We start from the raw sequence: 14,816 nt of genomic DNA, 5'->3' as shown, positions 1-14,816 counted from the left end.
TACTGTTTAGAGCAGAGGTCCTCATGGCCCACTGTCCTGCATGTTTTCAAACACTCCTAATTCAAATAACTGAATTACCTGCTGTGAATGTCATTAAGTTTTGCTGTCAGGTGTGTTAAAGCAGGGAAACATATAAAACATGCAGGACAGTGGGCCACGAGGACCAGGCTTGGGGACCTCTGCTTTAGAGTACGAACAGATGAAAGATTGATGATGTTTTGGCTGGGGTGAAGTGGAGGGGTGGGGGAGTGAGGAAGAGCAGATGAACGTATGAATGGATATCCCTAATCCAAGAGGTGGCCTAGATTTGAAGCCCTCCCTCTGCAGATAGAGATGTTGACCTGACTGTCGGGCTGAATGTGCGTGCATGTTAACGCTCGGTGGAGAACAAAAGGCTTCCTAATGACAGAAGCTGCTTCAGCTCGTGTCTGCATAAATTATACTGAGACTGTACGCGTGCCAAGCAGAACCAGATACATGATAGGTGCGCAGAAACTAGCAGGGGACAGTTCATTTTGGAGAAATCAGCTGCATTACTCATTTGAATGTTTCCATGTTGTTTTAATCCTAAATTTAATGTAAGGTTGCAATTAAAGACCAGATGATTTGGTCGTAGTGAGATGTAAAAGCTACGTTTTTGTGTATTTTACAAAATGTGAAGAAACTGACACTTTTCTTTTTTAGGAATCCCCTTCAGTTCTTTCCATTTTCCTAAACAACTCAAAATATATTTGCCAAATATAAAAAAGATGTAAAAGAGAATATAAAGGTTGTAGAATCACTCGTGACTGATTATTAGGCCAATCTGATTACCATTGAGGCTGGCATGATCAGGAAAGTTAAGCTTTAATTGACAGAATTGTTATGTTTATTGTATTCCTTTTAATAGTTTTGTATAATCTGTATGAGAAACCATAACCACCACCTTTTTTTCCCTTTTGAGTTCCACATTCATGTTAAAGTCTGTGATGTTCTCTTAGTGGTGTTTACCTTTTGTTACTACATTCATGACATTACAGGCTCATCAATAATGTTGGAAAAATGTTAGTTCAGTGATTTCAGATAAACAAAGTGTACACCTGAAGATGTTTCAACAATCAGTACAAATTAATGCAAACTGTTTAAATGATGGTTTTAACTATCGATATTTGGCTCAATTGACTGCAAATAGTGACTTACCCACAGATTGTGACAGACGTACCAGACACTGCACGCTTAGTTAAACGTGTGTATGTATTGACCCACAACTGTGAGACAAAATAAAATAAAATCAAGCAAACAAATGTGTTTACAGTACCTGTTTGATTGTTTTTTTTTTTTACTATTTTGGAAACCAGTTTTAACAAATTTTAAATATACTTATTGAGTTTAGTCAAATTTCTAGTAAAACCTGACTTTTTTTAAACAGGTCAAATGTGTTAAATTTAACACATTTTAAGTTTAGAGCCTTAAAATTCAACCAAAAGAGCTTGTTCCTATGATAAAAAGTCTCTTGATGGCACACAGTAAACATAAGTAAAGTTGACTAAATAAGCCCAAAGGCATGTTGTCGTCTGTTCACACACTCAGCAACTCAAATATCAGACAAACAGGTTCTGATGATGGCGGTGGAAGGCAGTGAGGACTCAGAATCGAGGATCATTTGCCGTCTCGTTCAAGCTGTTGTTGCAGCCCCCCTCGCCCCCACCTCCATTTATTCTGCAACCACTTTGGTTGAAATAAAATACGGACACAAAAGGAGGGGGCCGTCCTCCTCTAATGGGCGTGCGTCTGAATGAGTGGTTGCTGGAGTGTGCGCGATGCAGACTGGGAGCGGATTGGACAATAGGAAAGGTTGAATGCGGCTCAGATTCGGTGCTCATGTGCAAACGCGGCAAGCTAGGGATGATCAGTTGGAGAAAATGTGTTGATCATGTGAACTATAAATTTATGATACCTTTACTTGGATAAAAACTTGAATTATATGAGGTTTTATAAATAAATGGATGCAAGACGATCAGACAAGATAATTGTGATTGTAATGTGAAGGCATGGTTGTATTACATTTTGCATGTAGGTAGAGGCTGTAACCTAATGGGAATACTTCACTCAGCACGTTTTTTTCTCTTATTTTACAAGGATGTGCAAAGTTTATCTATAAGATTTGCTTATAGTTCAATTAGAAGCACAGATATTACCCAGATGAGTCTGTTTTACAATAGCAGACTGTAAAGAGTAGAAAAAGAGATAAAGGGATGTAATGAAATGAGTGTGGACTAGCACAACCCTTTTGTTCTATTAAGGAAATTTGGGCTTTGAGTAGTGTTAAAAATGTTAAAGATGGGGGGAAAAAGAATGATTGGTGATGAGGAATACAGGGTTAGGCAGCCAGAACTCCTTGGTAACGGCACACAGACGAGAGAGAAGAGGGGCCGGTGCTACACCCCTCCTGCTGTGATTGTGTTTGTGTGTGTGTTTCAGAGGACTGGACTACCCGTGGTAGGAGTGGTGTGTGTGTGTGTAGAGACGTATTGTCAGCATAGCAGACGCTCACATGCGCTCACAGCTAAGCCGTCGTGTAGCGAGAACGTGAGCGGAGCAGCGTCCTCGTTAAATGCACCTTTCATTTCGTCTCGTTTCTTTTTTCCCCCAAGATTAGTTTTATTTTTATGCCTCAGTAGGGCACTCTTTTTCTCTAAGCAGGAGACACCGCAAATAATCGGAATCATGGTGTTTATCGGGACCTCTTTAAAGTCTGTAATCAAGTTTTTCAAGAAGAAGGGTAAGATATATATTTAAAGGGCTTTGAATCTATTCTCTGTATAAAAAACATTAAAATTAAACAGCTGTTCAGGATAAATTAGAAAGAAAAAGTTGTTTGTGTGAGCTGTGGGTTGATTTCCTGAAGCCTGGTTAGGTATTTTAACCTGTATGGAAACCTCCTTTTAGGAGCCTAATCTTTTAGGTTTTCCACATGTACTGGCTTTAATAGTTGTTTTTTTTTTATAGGGTTTAGTACAAATGTTTTTTTATGGTCTTAGTACTGCATCACCACTAAAACTTGTGGGGTCAGTGCTGTGTTGCACTGTTACCAGGTAACCACTGGTCTGGGATTGTAAAATCAACATGTCTTTGGGCTAAATAGCCCTGCAGTATTGATAAAGGTAGTATCAGAAAGAACTTTAAATGTACTACTTTATTAGAGAACATGTACCGTATATCTTGGAGAACAGTGAAAAAGTTCACGTTGTTTGGTTTAAAGTTCAAATGTTTTGTTTTAATGTCTTATGCATCATGTACATGCAGTAGATCCTGTTTAAGACTATTAATATTGAAACATTTTATTATTATTTTATTAATGAGTGTGTATTCGGCACGTGAGGACTTTAAGACCTGACTTACGCAGGACAAGCTGCTTGTAAAGACTCTGAGTGGTTTATTTATAGCTTATGTTTGTGTGCTGAAGTTAAGGTGATGTTAATCGTTACCTCGGCATTTTCTGTTCACACATCATGCTGCACTTTGTTCCTCTGCTGACCCAGTGTAGCACGACTTCAACCTGCTAAGTTCTTCCCCAGAAGGCAGCTTGTTTTCGGTTTCTCCATAAAATGCAAATAACAACCACAAACTTTTTGTCTTAGAGGGACAAAGAGGAACGCCGGGAAAATAGTTCGGTTCTAAGATTAGAAGGCAGTTATTCTGTGGCGTTTGTAGATGTTGATATGTGCACAAAAAATGTATGAAGAGTGACATAAACTTGTTTCTTAAAGGTTACTCTGATCAAAAAGCCCTGAAAGATGTTTTTATTTAACTTGACCTGTTTTTTTTCTGCTACAAAACCAAATCCTGTAGTTTTAAATTTTAATTGCTTTCACTTAGATCTATAACACAACTTGTTTAGTCTAATTTGTGGCTCTGCATTGGTTTCTGACTGATAACAGGCTGAGCTCAGATGAGATATTACCAATAATAATTGAATTAAAACCAAAACACCAGCTGTGATGTGTGGCTACAGGTATACCAGCCATTGCATTTTCATTGCTACCACTTCTCATAGCCTATTCTCTAAACTTTTCAGAAGCCCCTTTACTCTCAGTTTGTGTTTGTTAAAGAGCCTAGGGAGAGCTGGGATGTCAGTGCTCAGAGGGATTACTGAACTTTCAAAGAGACTTGAGCGCCAGTGTCCAGAGTGTGGCTGTGTGTGTGTGTGTGTGTGTGCATTTGAGTGTGTTTAGAAGCTAGGGGGTATTGTGGCACTGAAAAGTCTGATGTGGAGACTGATGCAGGGGGACAATACAGGCTTTGTGTCCCTGGTCCCCATGTCCTTGGTCTTTTCAAACCCCCATGGTTGGAAAAAGAAGGTGGGGGGAGGGGCTACCTGTCCTGAATGTGTGTGAGAAGAAGTGAAAGAAACCGAATATGTAAAATCCTTCAGAATAACTGTCTGGTTTACAGATCCTATTCACAGATGGCAAGCTGATCAAAGGCATGTCCGGACATTATTTTTAAATGGTTGGTGTTCTGATCTGAACTGAAGATCAGCTTGTTGGTTTGATAGCAAATATCCCACTAACTGGAGTCTAACGTCCAACGCTGTTTTCAAGTAAACAATTTGGTTGCGTTTCGGCCATTCATCTACATGACAAACTTTTAAATCCATGTCTCAGACTGGAAGGTTTTTGAAACTCTCAACATCGTTTGCAGTCAGTCAGTAGTTATTCTGCACATGTGTAGATCAACAACAATAACAATGGTTGAATGGTTGGTTAGCACAGTGCTGTTTGTGCTATTCACCGTTTTCAGTTTATCAGAGCTTCTGACACAAATCATAGATGTGCTGCATCGTCTCCTCGATCAGCAGAGATGCTTTACTCACATTGCATTAATGTACAAGGCAAAGAAGAGGGGCTGAAACACACTACTAGATGGGACGTGGGAGAGCATACTGTTAAAATACAAAATCCCAGTGACCTGGCATGGAAACTCCAGTGGTCTCGTCTGAACAGTGATTGTGATCACAGCGTTACTGTGTGAACGTGTAACGCTTTCACGATCAGCAATAGAAACTCTGTAACGTTTCCAGGAGATTGGTGAAGTATAAACTGGGTGTTTTTTCTGCCTTCTGGTTGACACAGTATTTCTTGTTATACTTTGAAATAATTAATCTGATTGGGGCTAGCCGCATGGCCACAACACAAGTGCTGTCCTTCATTCATCACACATAGCAGACAATTTATTTTTATATACCTTTAATAATCTCATCAGCTGTCTTTTATACATTCTCACATTAGAATCATATTTTAGTAGACCTTAGAAAGAACTGCACATGTAAGTATTTATCCTCAAATGTTTGTTTCTTGGATCTCAGCAGCATTAGTTGTTTGGGATTTCAGGCCTCGCCCGTGTGAATATTGTGCCTTGTTTTAAAAAACAAATCAGGGGGTCCCAGTCTTTTCGCCCTCGTGGGCTTTTTTGTAATTCAACATGACCTGGCATGCCACCATTTGTGATTGTTTGTAGGCGGGAGCAGAAATAAAGGAACTAACAAAAAAGTAACAAAGAAGAGACATGAATAAACACAATCGACTCTGTCTGACAAAGCTGTTAGTTGCTGTTTATTAATGAGATGACGAGGCATCAAGGTGTCTGTAGTCAGAAGCTGCAGAACTTCAGCAGAACCTGAACTTGGCTCGCACTTTGTTCAGATGCTGGATCTTTCAGGTGCCAAAAACGGCCAAACGCTCCTATTAGGAGCTGACTGAATATCAAAGCAGCTACACATTCTTTAATGACCCATTTGCAGTCGCATGCCTCTGCTCAAACACACCAGTGCTTCTGCTAATCCTCCCCCGTGCTTCACTCACAAGCAATCCATCCTACTGTGGCTCATTTGCACCTGTGAAAAAAAAAAAAAAACTAACAAAAACACACCCCACACCTCCATCAGCTGCTGAGATCCGTCCCACTATCGTCCTTCTCCCTCCAAGACCTCTTGCCTCACTCAGTCAGATGTTGTGATGATGATGAGATAAATGAGTTGTGGTCTTGGCTTGAATTTCACTGCTTAAATGGAAATAATTTTAAACCCACGATCACCAACTTTGGACTGGCTGCGCTCACTTGGTAAGCTGTCGGAGTTGATAGAAGTCGTGTTTATGACGGTAGTAAAGTCAGATTTAATCCATGAAGTATTTTTGGTGGTTATTAGGTTGGAATCAGCATCATAGCAGCTCAGGGTAACAAAAAGGCATAATGAGTGAGGAAAAAGACTTCTTAGGACCTAAACTAGTTGTGTATCCTTTAGAAACTTTGTGTAGATGATACAAAGAGACAAGCACATGTTGCAGAGTTATACCAGTCGTGTGTTTGTATCTTTGAGCTGGATTTGAAATGGTTATTTTCCCTATGATTTGTTGAAGTTCGTCCCTCTCCCTCTCACTTGTGTGGCCTGCAGATGGTGTGAGTTCTCAGATACGTGTCATATTGGTGGTGTACAGACCGACACCTTTGTACAAAGCACCTCAGTCTCCCACCCCTTCCTCTTCCTCAGTGCATGTAAACAAACTTTTTCAGTTCTCAGTACTTCCAAGGGCATTTTCTGAGTCACAATTTCAACCATTTTTGCATTGCTTGGTCTCATAAATGGCAAACGGATACTAGAAGTTGTAATGGTGTATTGTTTTTTTTTCTTCTGTGCAACACCCAATATGTTGGCTATGGTGCTTCTGGCGCAGCCATGTCAGCGTGCAAAACGATCCACTGAAACCAAGTAAAATTGCAATGAAAGTGCAAGATAAACAAAAGTCCTCACTTTGTGTTGTGTCTCTGCAGCTGTGTCTAACCTGGATGAGGAGAGCAAGTGGACCGTTCACTACACGGCTCCGTGGCATCAGCAGGAGAACGTCTTCCTGCCGGGCAGCAGGCCGCCCTGCGTGGAGGATCTCCACCGCCAGGCCAAGGTCAACCTCAAGACTGCTCTCCGAGGTAAAATTTAAAAAAAAATCTCTGCAGCAGGAAAACTTTAGATCAGGGGTGGCCAATCCTGGTCCTCGAGGGCCACCATCCTGCATGTTTTACTTGTTTCCCTTCTCCAACACACTTGATTCAGTGGTTAAATCACCTCTTCATGTTCTGCAGAAGCCTGTTAATCACCCATTGATTCAAATTAGGTGTGTTGGAGCAGAGAAACAAGTAAAACATGCAAGATAGTGGCCCTCGAGGACCAGGATTGGACACCCCTGACACTCAGTGAACATTAAACACTCTAAGATCAGAAGCACATCTTTACAATTAGGCTCTTTCTCAAGTCAGGTATAGTTAGTAATATCTTGTTTTCAAATAACTGAAGGAGTCTGCTGCTTGTCTTTTAGTATTTTGTAATGATTAAAATGATGATCCTACTTTCTCTTGCCTTATTTGAATGTTAAAGAATTAATGTTAAGAGTTGCTACTAAACTGGACCTTCATTATGAATTAATTTGCTGGTTATTTTCTGGATTAGTTGATGAATTGGTCACAAAAAATTCAAAAAAATATTTTCCCGATAGAAAATTTTTGACCTTCAGTTTTAATCCAACCTGTATACCATATCTTGAAAATGGAAAAGCTTGTTGTTTCTGAATGGCACGTGTTTAACTTAAATATTTAATACAACATACCAGCTGAAGCAGACATTTCTGCTGTGGTAACGCGCCCTGATATTTTCACATTTCTCATAGATCCACTGTGAAGAAACCATTGTGTCATGTTTGTTTACATCACTTTTAAAATGCTTAAATACGTCAGTTTCTGTTTGAGAACAAGACTCATCCTTGTTGTCAAACAAACACATGGAGGAAAGCTACAGCTAAGAGTCAGCTCTGTGTTCCCAGAAAAGGAACTGGGAACAGCAGTAAAAGTTGTTTCACAAACACTTTCTGGAAAAAGAGTCCTTATCGAGTCGTTGCTCAGATAACTGTGAGAGGCTGATATAAAACATGCAGGTGTGTGTTTGTGCGTCTGCGTGCCATTCGGCGAGCGTTCGATTGTAAATGGTTGACGTTCACACCCTGGACTGTCCTTGTGTGGTAGCAGATAAAAACTGCAGTTAATGGTGGGAGAGAGGAACAAATGGGAGGGCGAGTGGTTGTAACTTGATGCTTTCAGTTTGTCGGTTCGTCGCCCTTTCACACAAACACACACACACACACACAGGTTTTCGTCCCACTCGTTTGATCCTTGCACCATTGCTAATAGATGCTACTCCCTTAAATATTGATGTTGCTAAGCATGAAAGGACACAAACACCATCTGGGAGGTGCGATTAATCCAGCCCCTCCTCCACCCGACACCACGCCATCCTGTCATCACTCCATCCGTCCCCAGGTGTCCAACAGGTGTCCAACGAGTGTCCAACGAAAACACTTGTGCTGCCCATTTGTGTCCACTTTCAGGAACTATAGGAGTCTGATGCTCCCACATCAGTTGGAGCCTTGTAGTATTGCCTCTTTTTATGGTGCCAAATAACTTTCACGTCTTACATGTAATTTTAGACAACTATGGGCCACCATACTGCTGTCTGTTATTCATCTCTATAATTTAGTCACTGCACAATGAAATATTATTTCTTCACATGTTTTTAATTCAGTTAAATCTGTGCATGGAGAAAATAAAATTCAGCAATTTAACATTTCATTTATCTGCATACCTTACTCAACAAATTACATATCAGTACATCAGAATTGTCAGATTTCTCCATCCTAAATGGCTCTTCCATCTATGTCACCAATGTTAAAATTGTTTTTAGTCACTTTGGTTGTTTCCGTAGGTCAACAAACTCATGTTGTAGTTGGCAGCTGTTCACAAATTTTGCTTACAAATTTTTAACTTGAGGACACATAAACCATCAATATGAGAAATAAAAGTGTGCTGACTTTGTTTCTTACTTTATAGTTTTTTCTTTTGACAATTCTTAATGACATTACAGTGAGTGATTTTGAAAATAATCTTTTTTTATAGTTTATTATTTACGGTTATATTTGAGCTCTGTAAGCCACAATATCAATAATTGGTTTTCTAGCTAATCTTTAGCAACATAACATGATCAGAATATAGCACACATCAAGCATTAGGTTTACCTTAGGTTAAATTAGGCTCAGTCCCAGTTTCATTCACTCATCTACCATTCCTTCTGGATTGGACTGTAGTACTTTAATGGTTCTTGCCCGTTTCTGTGGTGCAATTTTAATTCATCAGATTTTCTGAGGTATAGGGGAGTTTGAATGAGTGAAAACTAATTCAGAAAACAGGAAATAAGATGCAGTCGAGTGCACCACCACTAAAAAGAACAACTCAGTCCCTAAAATGCAGATACTTCACAGTACTACCTTCCCACCAGTGCCCTTTTGGCACTAAGAGATCTCCCAGATAATTTCTTGTAGGAAAATGAGCCTCTTGGTAACGACTTACATTTGTTCCTGTCATGTTCTCCACTCCCTCTTCAGTTCTGCGTAGCAACAAGCAACGCTCCTCTCATTATGGCTGATTTATTTGATCACTCGTGCACAAATCGTCTCACCAGTTCCACCCTCGTCATCGTCCTTATTAAAACCATGCTTCTTAATTCCAGTCTTCCACGCTGCCACCTCCTCACCTTTCTTACTTCAGCTTTGTGTGTCAGAGGCGTCAGGGTCCATTAGCTGACGGTGTTATACATGCATCAGTGTCCCTCCTTAGAGATGGGCTGTAATTACCTTGAGGAGGAGCTGCGTGCAAAATGGATCAAAAGCAGCCTCTTTGAGGTGCCAAGCTAATGGCAACATAAATGCCTTTTTAAATGCACAATTTGTCAATACATTTTGTGACACTGAATTAAAAATCCAAGAAATAAAGATGATAAAAAGTGTTTTTTTGTCTGAATTAAAGAAAACTTACATAGAAATGTGTAATTTTCTAAAAGCAATCAAATTAGGAAAGGCAATTTTTTTTGATTCTTGCACCAGAAAAGGCATGTTCAGCTCTCCAGTTTTTGGGATTTGGACACGTAAAAAGTGCAACATAAAACTTCTTGTCTATAAAAACACAAAACACAGAATACACAGTAAAAAAATCTGCAGACAGACAAACAGAGCAACAATGTGCTAAGTGCCCCCAGAGAGACGAGGAGGAAGGAGTTGAGAAAAGGACGGTTCTGCCATCTGTGTGTGACAGACTGAAACTGATACCACCTCCTCTGGTTACTCACACACACACACACACACACACACACACACACACACACTTCTCCTGCTCATCACACTTTGGTGCACATACACACAGCACATCTTCATGACAGCAGGTGGTGACAGGACGGGGCAGAAGCGGCACTTGGCAGAATCCAAAAGGGACTGAACTGACATGACTGACAGAAGACACACACACCTCATAGTATATTCTACTACACACAGCTGATATGTGCCACACAGCTGTGTGTATCCTAACAAATGTATCACACTTACCTCCAGTTGTGCTGGAAGCAGTTTGAACATATAATGGTAAATTTATGCTGTAACTGAAAGTGGTGCTTTTATTGACAATGTGTTAAATGTTTGAATTTTCTAGGAGCTATTTATCTATTTTCATATTTTAAATTAATCAAATTACTTTAGGATGACCTTTGGTTGTAAGGTATTGTAAGAAAAATATGTTGTTAGTCTTTGTTATGTGGGCAGAAACAGCATGGAACTGGGTGTTCCTGTGTTTTGTTTTGTTTTTTTGTTTTACCGAAGCAGGAGAAGCAGTAGAGAGCTCGATTGTTTGTGTGTTGCTTTCTGCAATGGAATAAACCAGCCATCAAATGAAAATCACCTGATCTGTGGAAAAAAATGACCCTACTGTGCCCCACTGGGTCCTCAGTCTTTTTAATATTTTGAGTTTAAGCAGAATTGCAACTACAAATTTAAACACAAAGTTAAATTTACTTGATCTGTCAACTCAACAGTTATTTGCTTAGTTTTTGTTTAAATTGGTTTTTCCTCATTTTTGAGGCAGTGTACGTTTACTTTGACTGAAAATTGTAGGTTTGAGACAAAACACTGGTCAAATTTTCACTTTCCTCCTGTTGGCTTGCCTTCTTACCACAGTGTATACTCGTGCCATTATTTCCTCAAGTATGCAACAAACATAAACCCAGTAATCCACATGATTTAAGATAAAACGAGGTAACAGTCTTCTGTTGCATCATGGCCCAATTCTGACACTCGGGTCCCCATTGCAAGTGGTTTCAGTGCTGGAAAAAAGCTGAGGAAGCTCAATGCAACAAACTGATGTTTTCAGTCATCTTTCTACTGACGACAGCACAAATGTTTTCAGTGGACATGTGGTTTATATTGGGGTGCTGTATCACCCTTATCTCCCCCAGTTCTTACAGCCTTGATGTTTGAGCTACTGCAGGTCTTCTTTTAAACCAGGACCCATAATCCTGAGTAACTGGTTGTTGTTTATTCAGCCATCTTTTTTTGGTTCTGTGGAGATACTAACACTAAACAGTCCAGCCGTCATAATTGATCTCTTTTAAAAGATGTTTATAAATTCTTACTCTGACCATTTTTTCTTTCCTACCAACCTTTTAACTACAAGGGTGAAATGACTCCTTGTCTCATTTATTTCTTCAAATGCCAGTGTGATTAAAATCAGTGCTCTAGTCTCACATGTCAGTGGTCATAATGTTATGGCTAATCTGTGTTTTTAGTTTGTCCTTCTAATTAAAAGTGTAGGTCAAAACAAAGGTGCTTGTGTGCATTTATTTCTAAATTACTCAGACTGTTGCCTCCTAACAGAAGAAATGAATACATTAAGGTAATTAGGGCCAAAAAATGTAAAAAAAAAAAAAAAAGAAGTGATTTTCTAAGAGCTGCAGGAACTGTTAATAATAATAATAATAATAATAAAGTTTATATCCTTTAATTTGGCGCTGAAATATTATACACACATTTTGTTTCCATTTGTGACCCGTTTCTGCGCCTGGTTTTGTTTTACAGAATGTGATAAGCTGAGGAAAGATGGTTTCCGGAGTTCTCAGTACTACTCTCAGGGTCCCATCTTCTCGGACCCGAAAGAGTCCACCAGCAGTCTCCAGGGCGATGACGATGATGAGGCTGACAAGAAGGTATGAGACTTAAATTACACATGTAACTTTCCAGCTGTGCTAGTCTTAATGTTTTGAGTTCATACAGATGCAAGAGATGTTTGCAAAGCTCTTCTTCATGGTGTATTACTGATTCAGCAGCCTGACACTTCTAATGAGATAAACAGCATCAGTCTGCCCTCTAGTGGTTAGAAATGAACAAACTACACTAACAGATTTAGATTTCCAAACTTTCCAAACTTCTATTGATAGGGCAGTATGTATTTTAAAAAATACTCACTCTCTTTGGTTATGTGCTTGTCATTTACAGAAATATGCTTTTAATAGATTGTTTTATTTTGCCCTGTTTATGTAAACAGACTAATGTTGTTGATTTTCATTTTGCCGTTTTGTCCATAATTTTAAGAAGTGCTGTTTAATTTTATAAAAGGTTGATGAAGACAGAAGAAAACAAAGGCAATAGCTCACAGAGGGGGAAGCAGTTTTTAAAAAAACAGACAAAAACATTCTTTATTGCTTTTTTCTTTATCTGGCAGAGCTTCATAGCGAGCAGCTGGTGGTTTAAGGAGAGCAGAGTTAATGACCTATATAACAGAAGAATCTGAGGGTCGTGCTTTCCCCCTAATGTTTTTGCAGACTAATTCCTATGATGTGATTTGTGAGCTTTGGGGACACAATTTATTGACCAAACAGAATGTAACTATTTGGTGTTTCTGTGACTTATTAATAATTTAATGTACTGCATTTCAGTGGAAAATACTGTATGCCTCTGTTTAGTTTATTGTGAAATAAACTTTTTAAGACAGATTTGAGACTTGCTTCTAAAATAATTGGAGCTTATAAAACCTTTTAGAATGCAGCGTTAAAATGTAAATTTTTAACTGAATCAGGATGAAATGTTTAGTTTTATATACCTGAATTAAAACGGATGCTTTGCTGATCACTTTAGATCCGTTCCTTTAATTAAGACATTGTGATGGGTGTTCTAGCTTACAGATTATTTTGGGAGTTTTTCATTTGCACAGCCTAATCTCAGTTTGAGCATTTCAATACGGCAACAGTAAAATATTCTTGTTTTTTTTCTTTGTCAAGTATTTTGTCCTGTTTTAAACACTGTTTACCAGCTGAGATGCCACCAGTGAGAATGTAAACAGTCAGGCAGATACGCCTCTTTTTCTTCTAACTCCTCAAACACAAACAGACGGGTTCTTGGAAGGGTCAGCGGGTCTTTAGTTGTATTATTAGTCACTTTTGTCTTCTTTAGCTTCACGATGCCAAGCACTCATTTCATGTGTGCTCTGAACCTTGACCTTCATTCCACGCTGTTGTTTCTAATTGTCGTCTTTTGTCTCCAGTTATTTTAATTTCTGTAACCTCTCAGTTGTGTCCCCTCACCTCTTCTTTATGGTTTTGTCATTCTTCTGCTCTCTTCCCTTTCACTTCCTGTTGTCCCGAGGCCGTTGAACCTAATAGAAACTGGGCTCTCGGTTGAACCGCAGTGATTGAACCCAACAGCCCTTCTTTTCCACCAAACTGTTGCTGAGCTGCTGCTTTTAACGGAGTCGTTTCCCCGTTCTTCTTCCTCATGTATCAAAGTGTAAACGCCATGTTTCCTAGCCAACTGTCAAGAGAACCAGTGATGGAAATGATGAAGGATTTGTTTTCGAAGAGTCTGGAGAAATAACGTTTTTTTTCTAATTATTTTATTTATTAAAACACCTCAACAGCTTTGCTTCCCTTCATGTTTGGTTATGATCAGTTGTGCTGTGTGTGAACAATCCCCAATGGTGAACAATTTGAACGTTTCAGCAAACTCAAATTGCCCGTTTTACTGTTGACAAATGGCTCAGTTTAAAGCCTGGACACGTCAGTAAAACACGGCATGTCTGTAGCCCTCTTTAACGTAACGATTGAGGGCTCTTATTGTGTCAGCTCAGCTTCACGCATGGATGAATCTCCTTCAGTCTCTCTCCTGGCTGTTGCACCGTAACATTTACGCTGTCATATCCAGCTCCTCGCTCAGCAGGTGCTTGTGTTTGTGTGGCTGTTTCCATTTGGATCTCTAAAGGTCACAATGCAATATAATTAATTATCTGTTGATTCATCCTTGAACAGTCTCTCAGTAATGCTGTTGGACAGTCATATTGTTTCATGACTCTATACTCTTGTCACTTTTCCCTTTTATATTCATTGTTTTTTTTAACTTTGCCCCTCCACCTTTTTTTTCCTTCTTCTAACTTCATGTTTTTTGGGGGGTACATTAAACCCTGGCTTTTCTTTGCTATTCTAGTCCACGGCTTCGTCATTAGAAGACAACAAATCTCAGCTCTCCATGAGGTCCCAGACGCCTCAGGGAGGGGGTGAGGTGGGGGACGCGACAGACGTTGATGGACAGGTGGTGTGGAAGAAGGTGGCGCTCCTCCCGACCCCGGAGGAGAAGATGAGGCAGGTGGCTCAGGCCGTGCCGACAGACGTCGTCCCCATCAACATCACAGGTATGTCCCACGTCCACAGCCGTACATTCAGAGACAACAAGTACTAAACACTCATTACTTTGTGAAAATAAATTGTCCCTTTGTTCCATTTTGTAGTGATGTGCAACGAGTTCCTTTTTATTTAGCACTCTGACAGTTTTGATTTTCCATCAGTTTCCATCCTGAGTCAAAGCTCTCATTTCTTTAAATCTCAATCAGTAGTTCTTCAGGCTTTCTGAGGTTTCTTTTTACACTTTGGC

At 39.6% G+C, this 14,816-nt stretch overlaps 1 protein-coding gene across 7 annotated transcripts in view; it reads left to right on the top strand.

Moving 5' to 3' along the window:
- The window catches only part of nhsl1b (NHS-like 1b), a 96,031-nt gene that overhangs the window by 68,052 nt on the left and 13,163 nt on the right, over positions 1 to 14,816 (top strand). For 5 of the 7 annotated variants that reach the window (XM_017423267.3, XM_017423266.3, XM_017423268.3 and 2 more), the window contains 3 exons: positions 6,811 to 6,963; positions 11,976 to 12,103; positions 14,373 to 14,577. In XM_017423267.3, the coding sequence (XP_017278756.1) occupies positions 6,811 to 6,963; positions 11,976 to 12,103; positions 14,373 to 14,577 (486 nt within the window). Of the gene's footprint in view, positions 1 to 2,527; positions 2,762 to 6,810; positions 6,964 to 11,975; positions 12,104 to 14,372; positions 14,578 to 14,816 lie in introns of those variants that run through there. The other 2 variants (XM_037981513.1, XM_017423271.2) reach the window with 2 other exon arrangements.

The sequence above is a fragment of the Kryptolebias marmoratus genome, linkage group LG19, assembly GCF_001649575.2.
Source record: "Kryptolebias marmoratus isolate JLee-2015 linkage group LG19, ASM164957v2, whole genome shotgun sequence".
NCBI classification, from domain to species: domain Eukaryota; kingdom Metazoa; phylum Chordata; class Actinopteri; order Cyprinodontiformes; family Rivulidae; genus Kryptolebias; species Kryptolebias marmoratus.
This window is presented reverse-complemented; position numbering and strand designations above follow the sequence as displayed.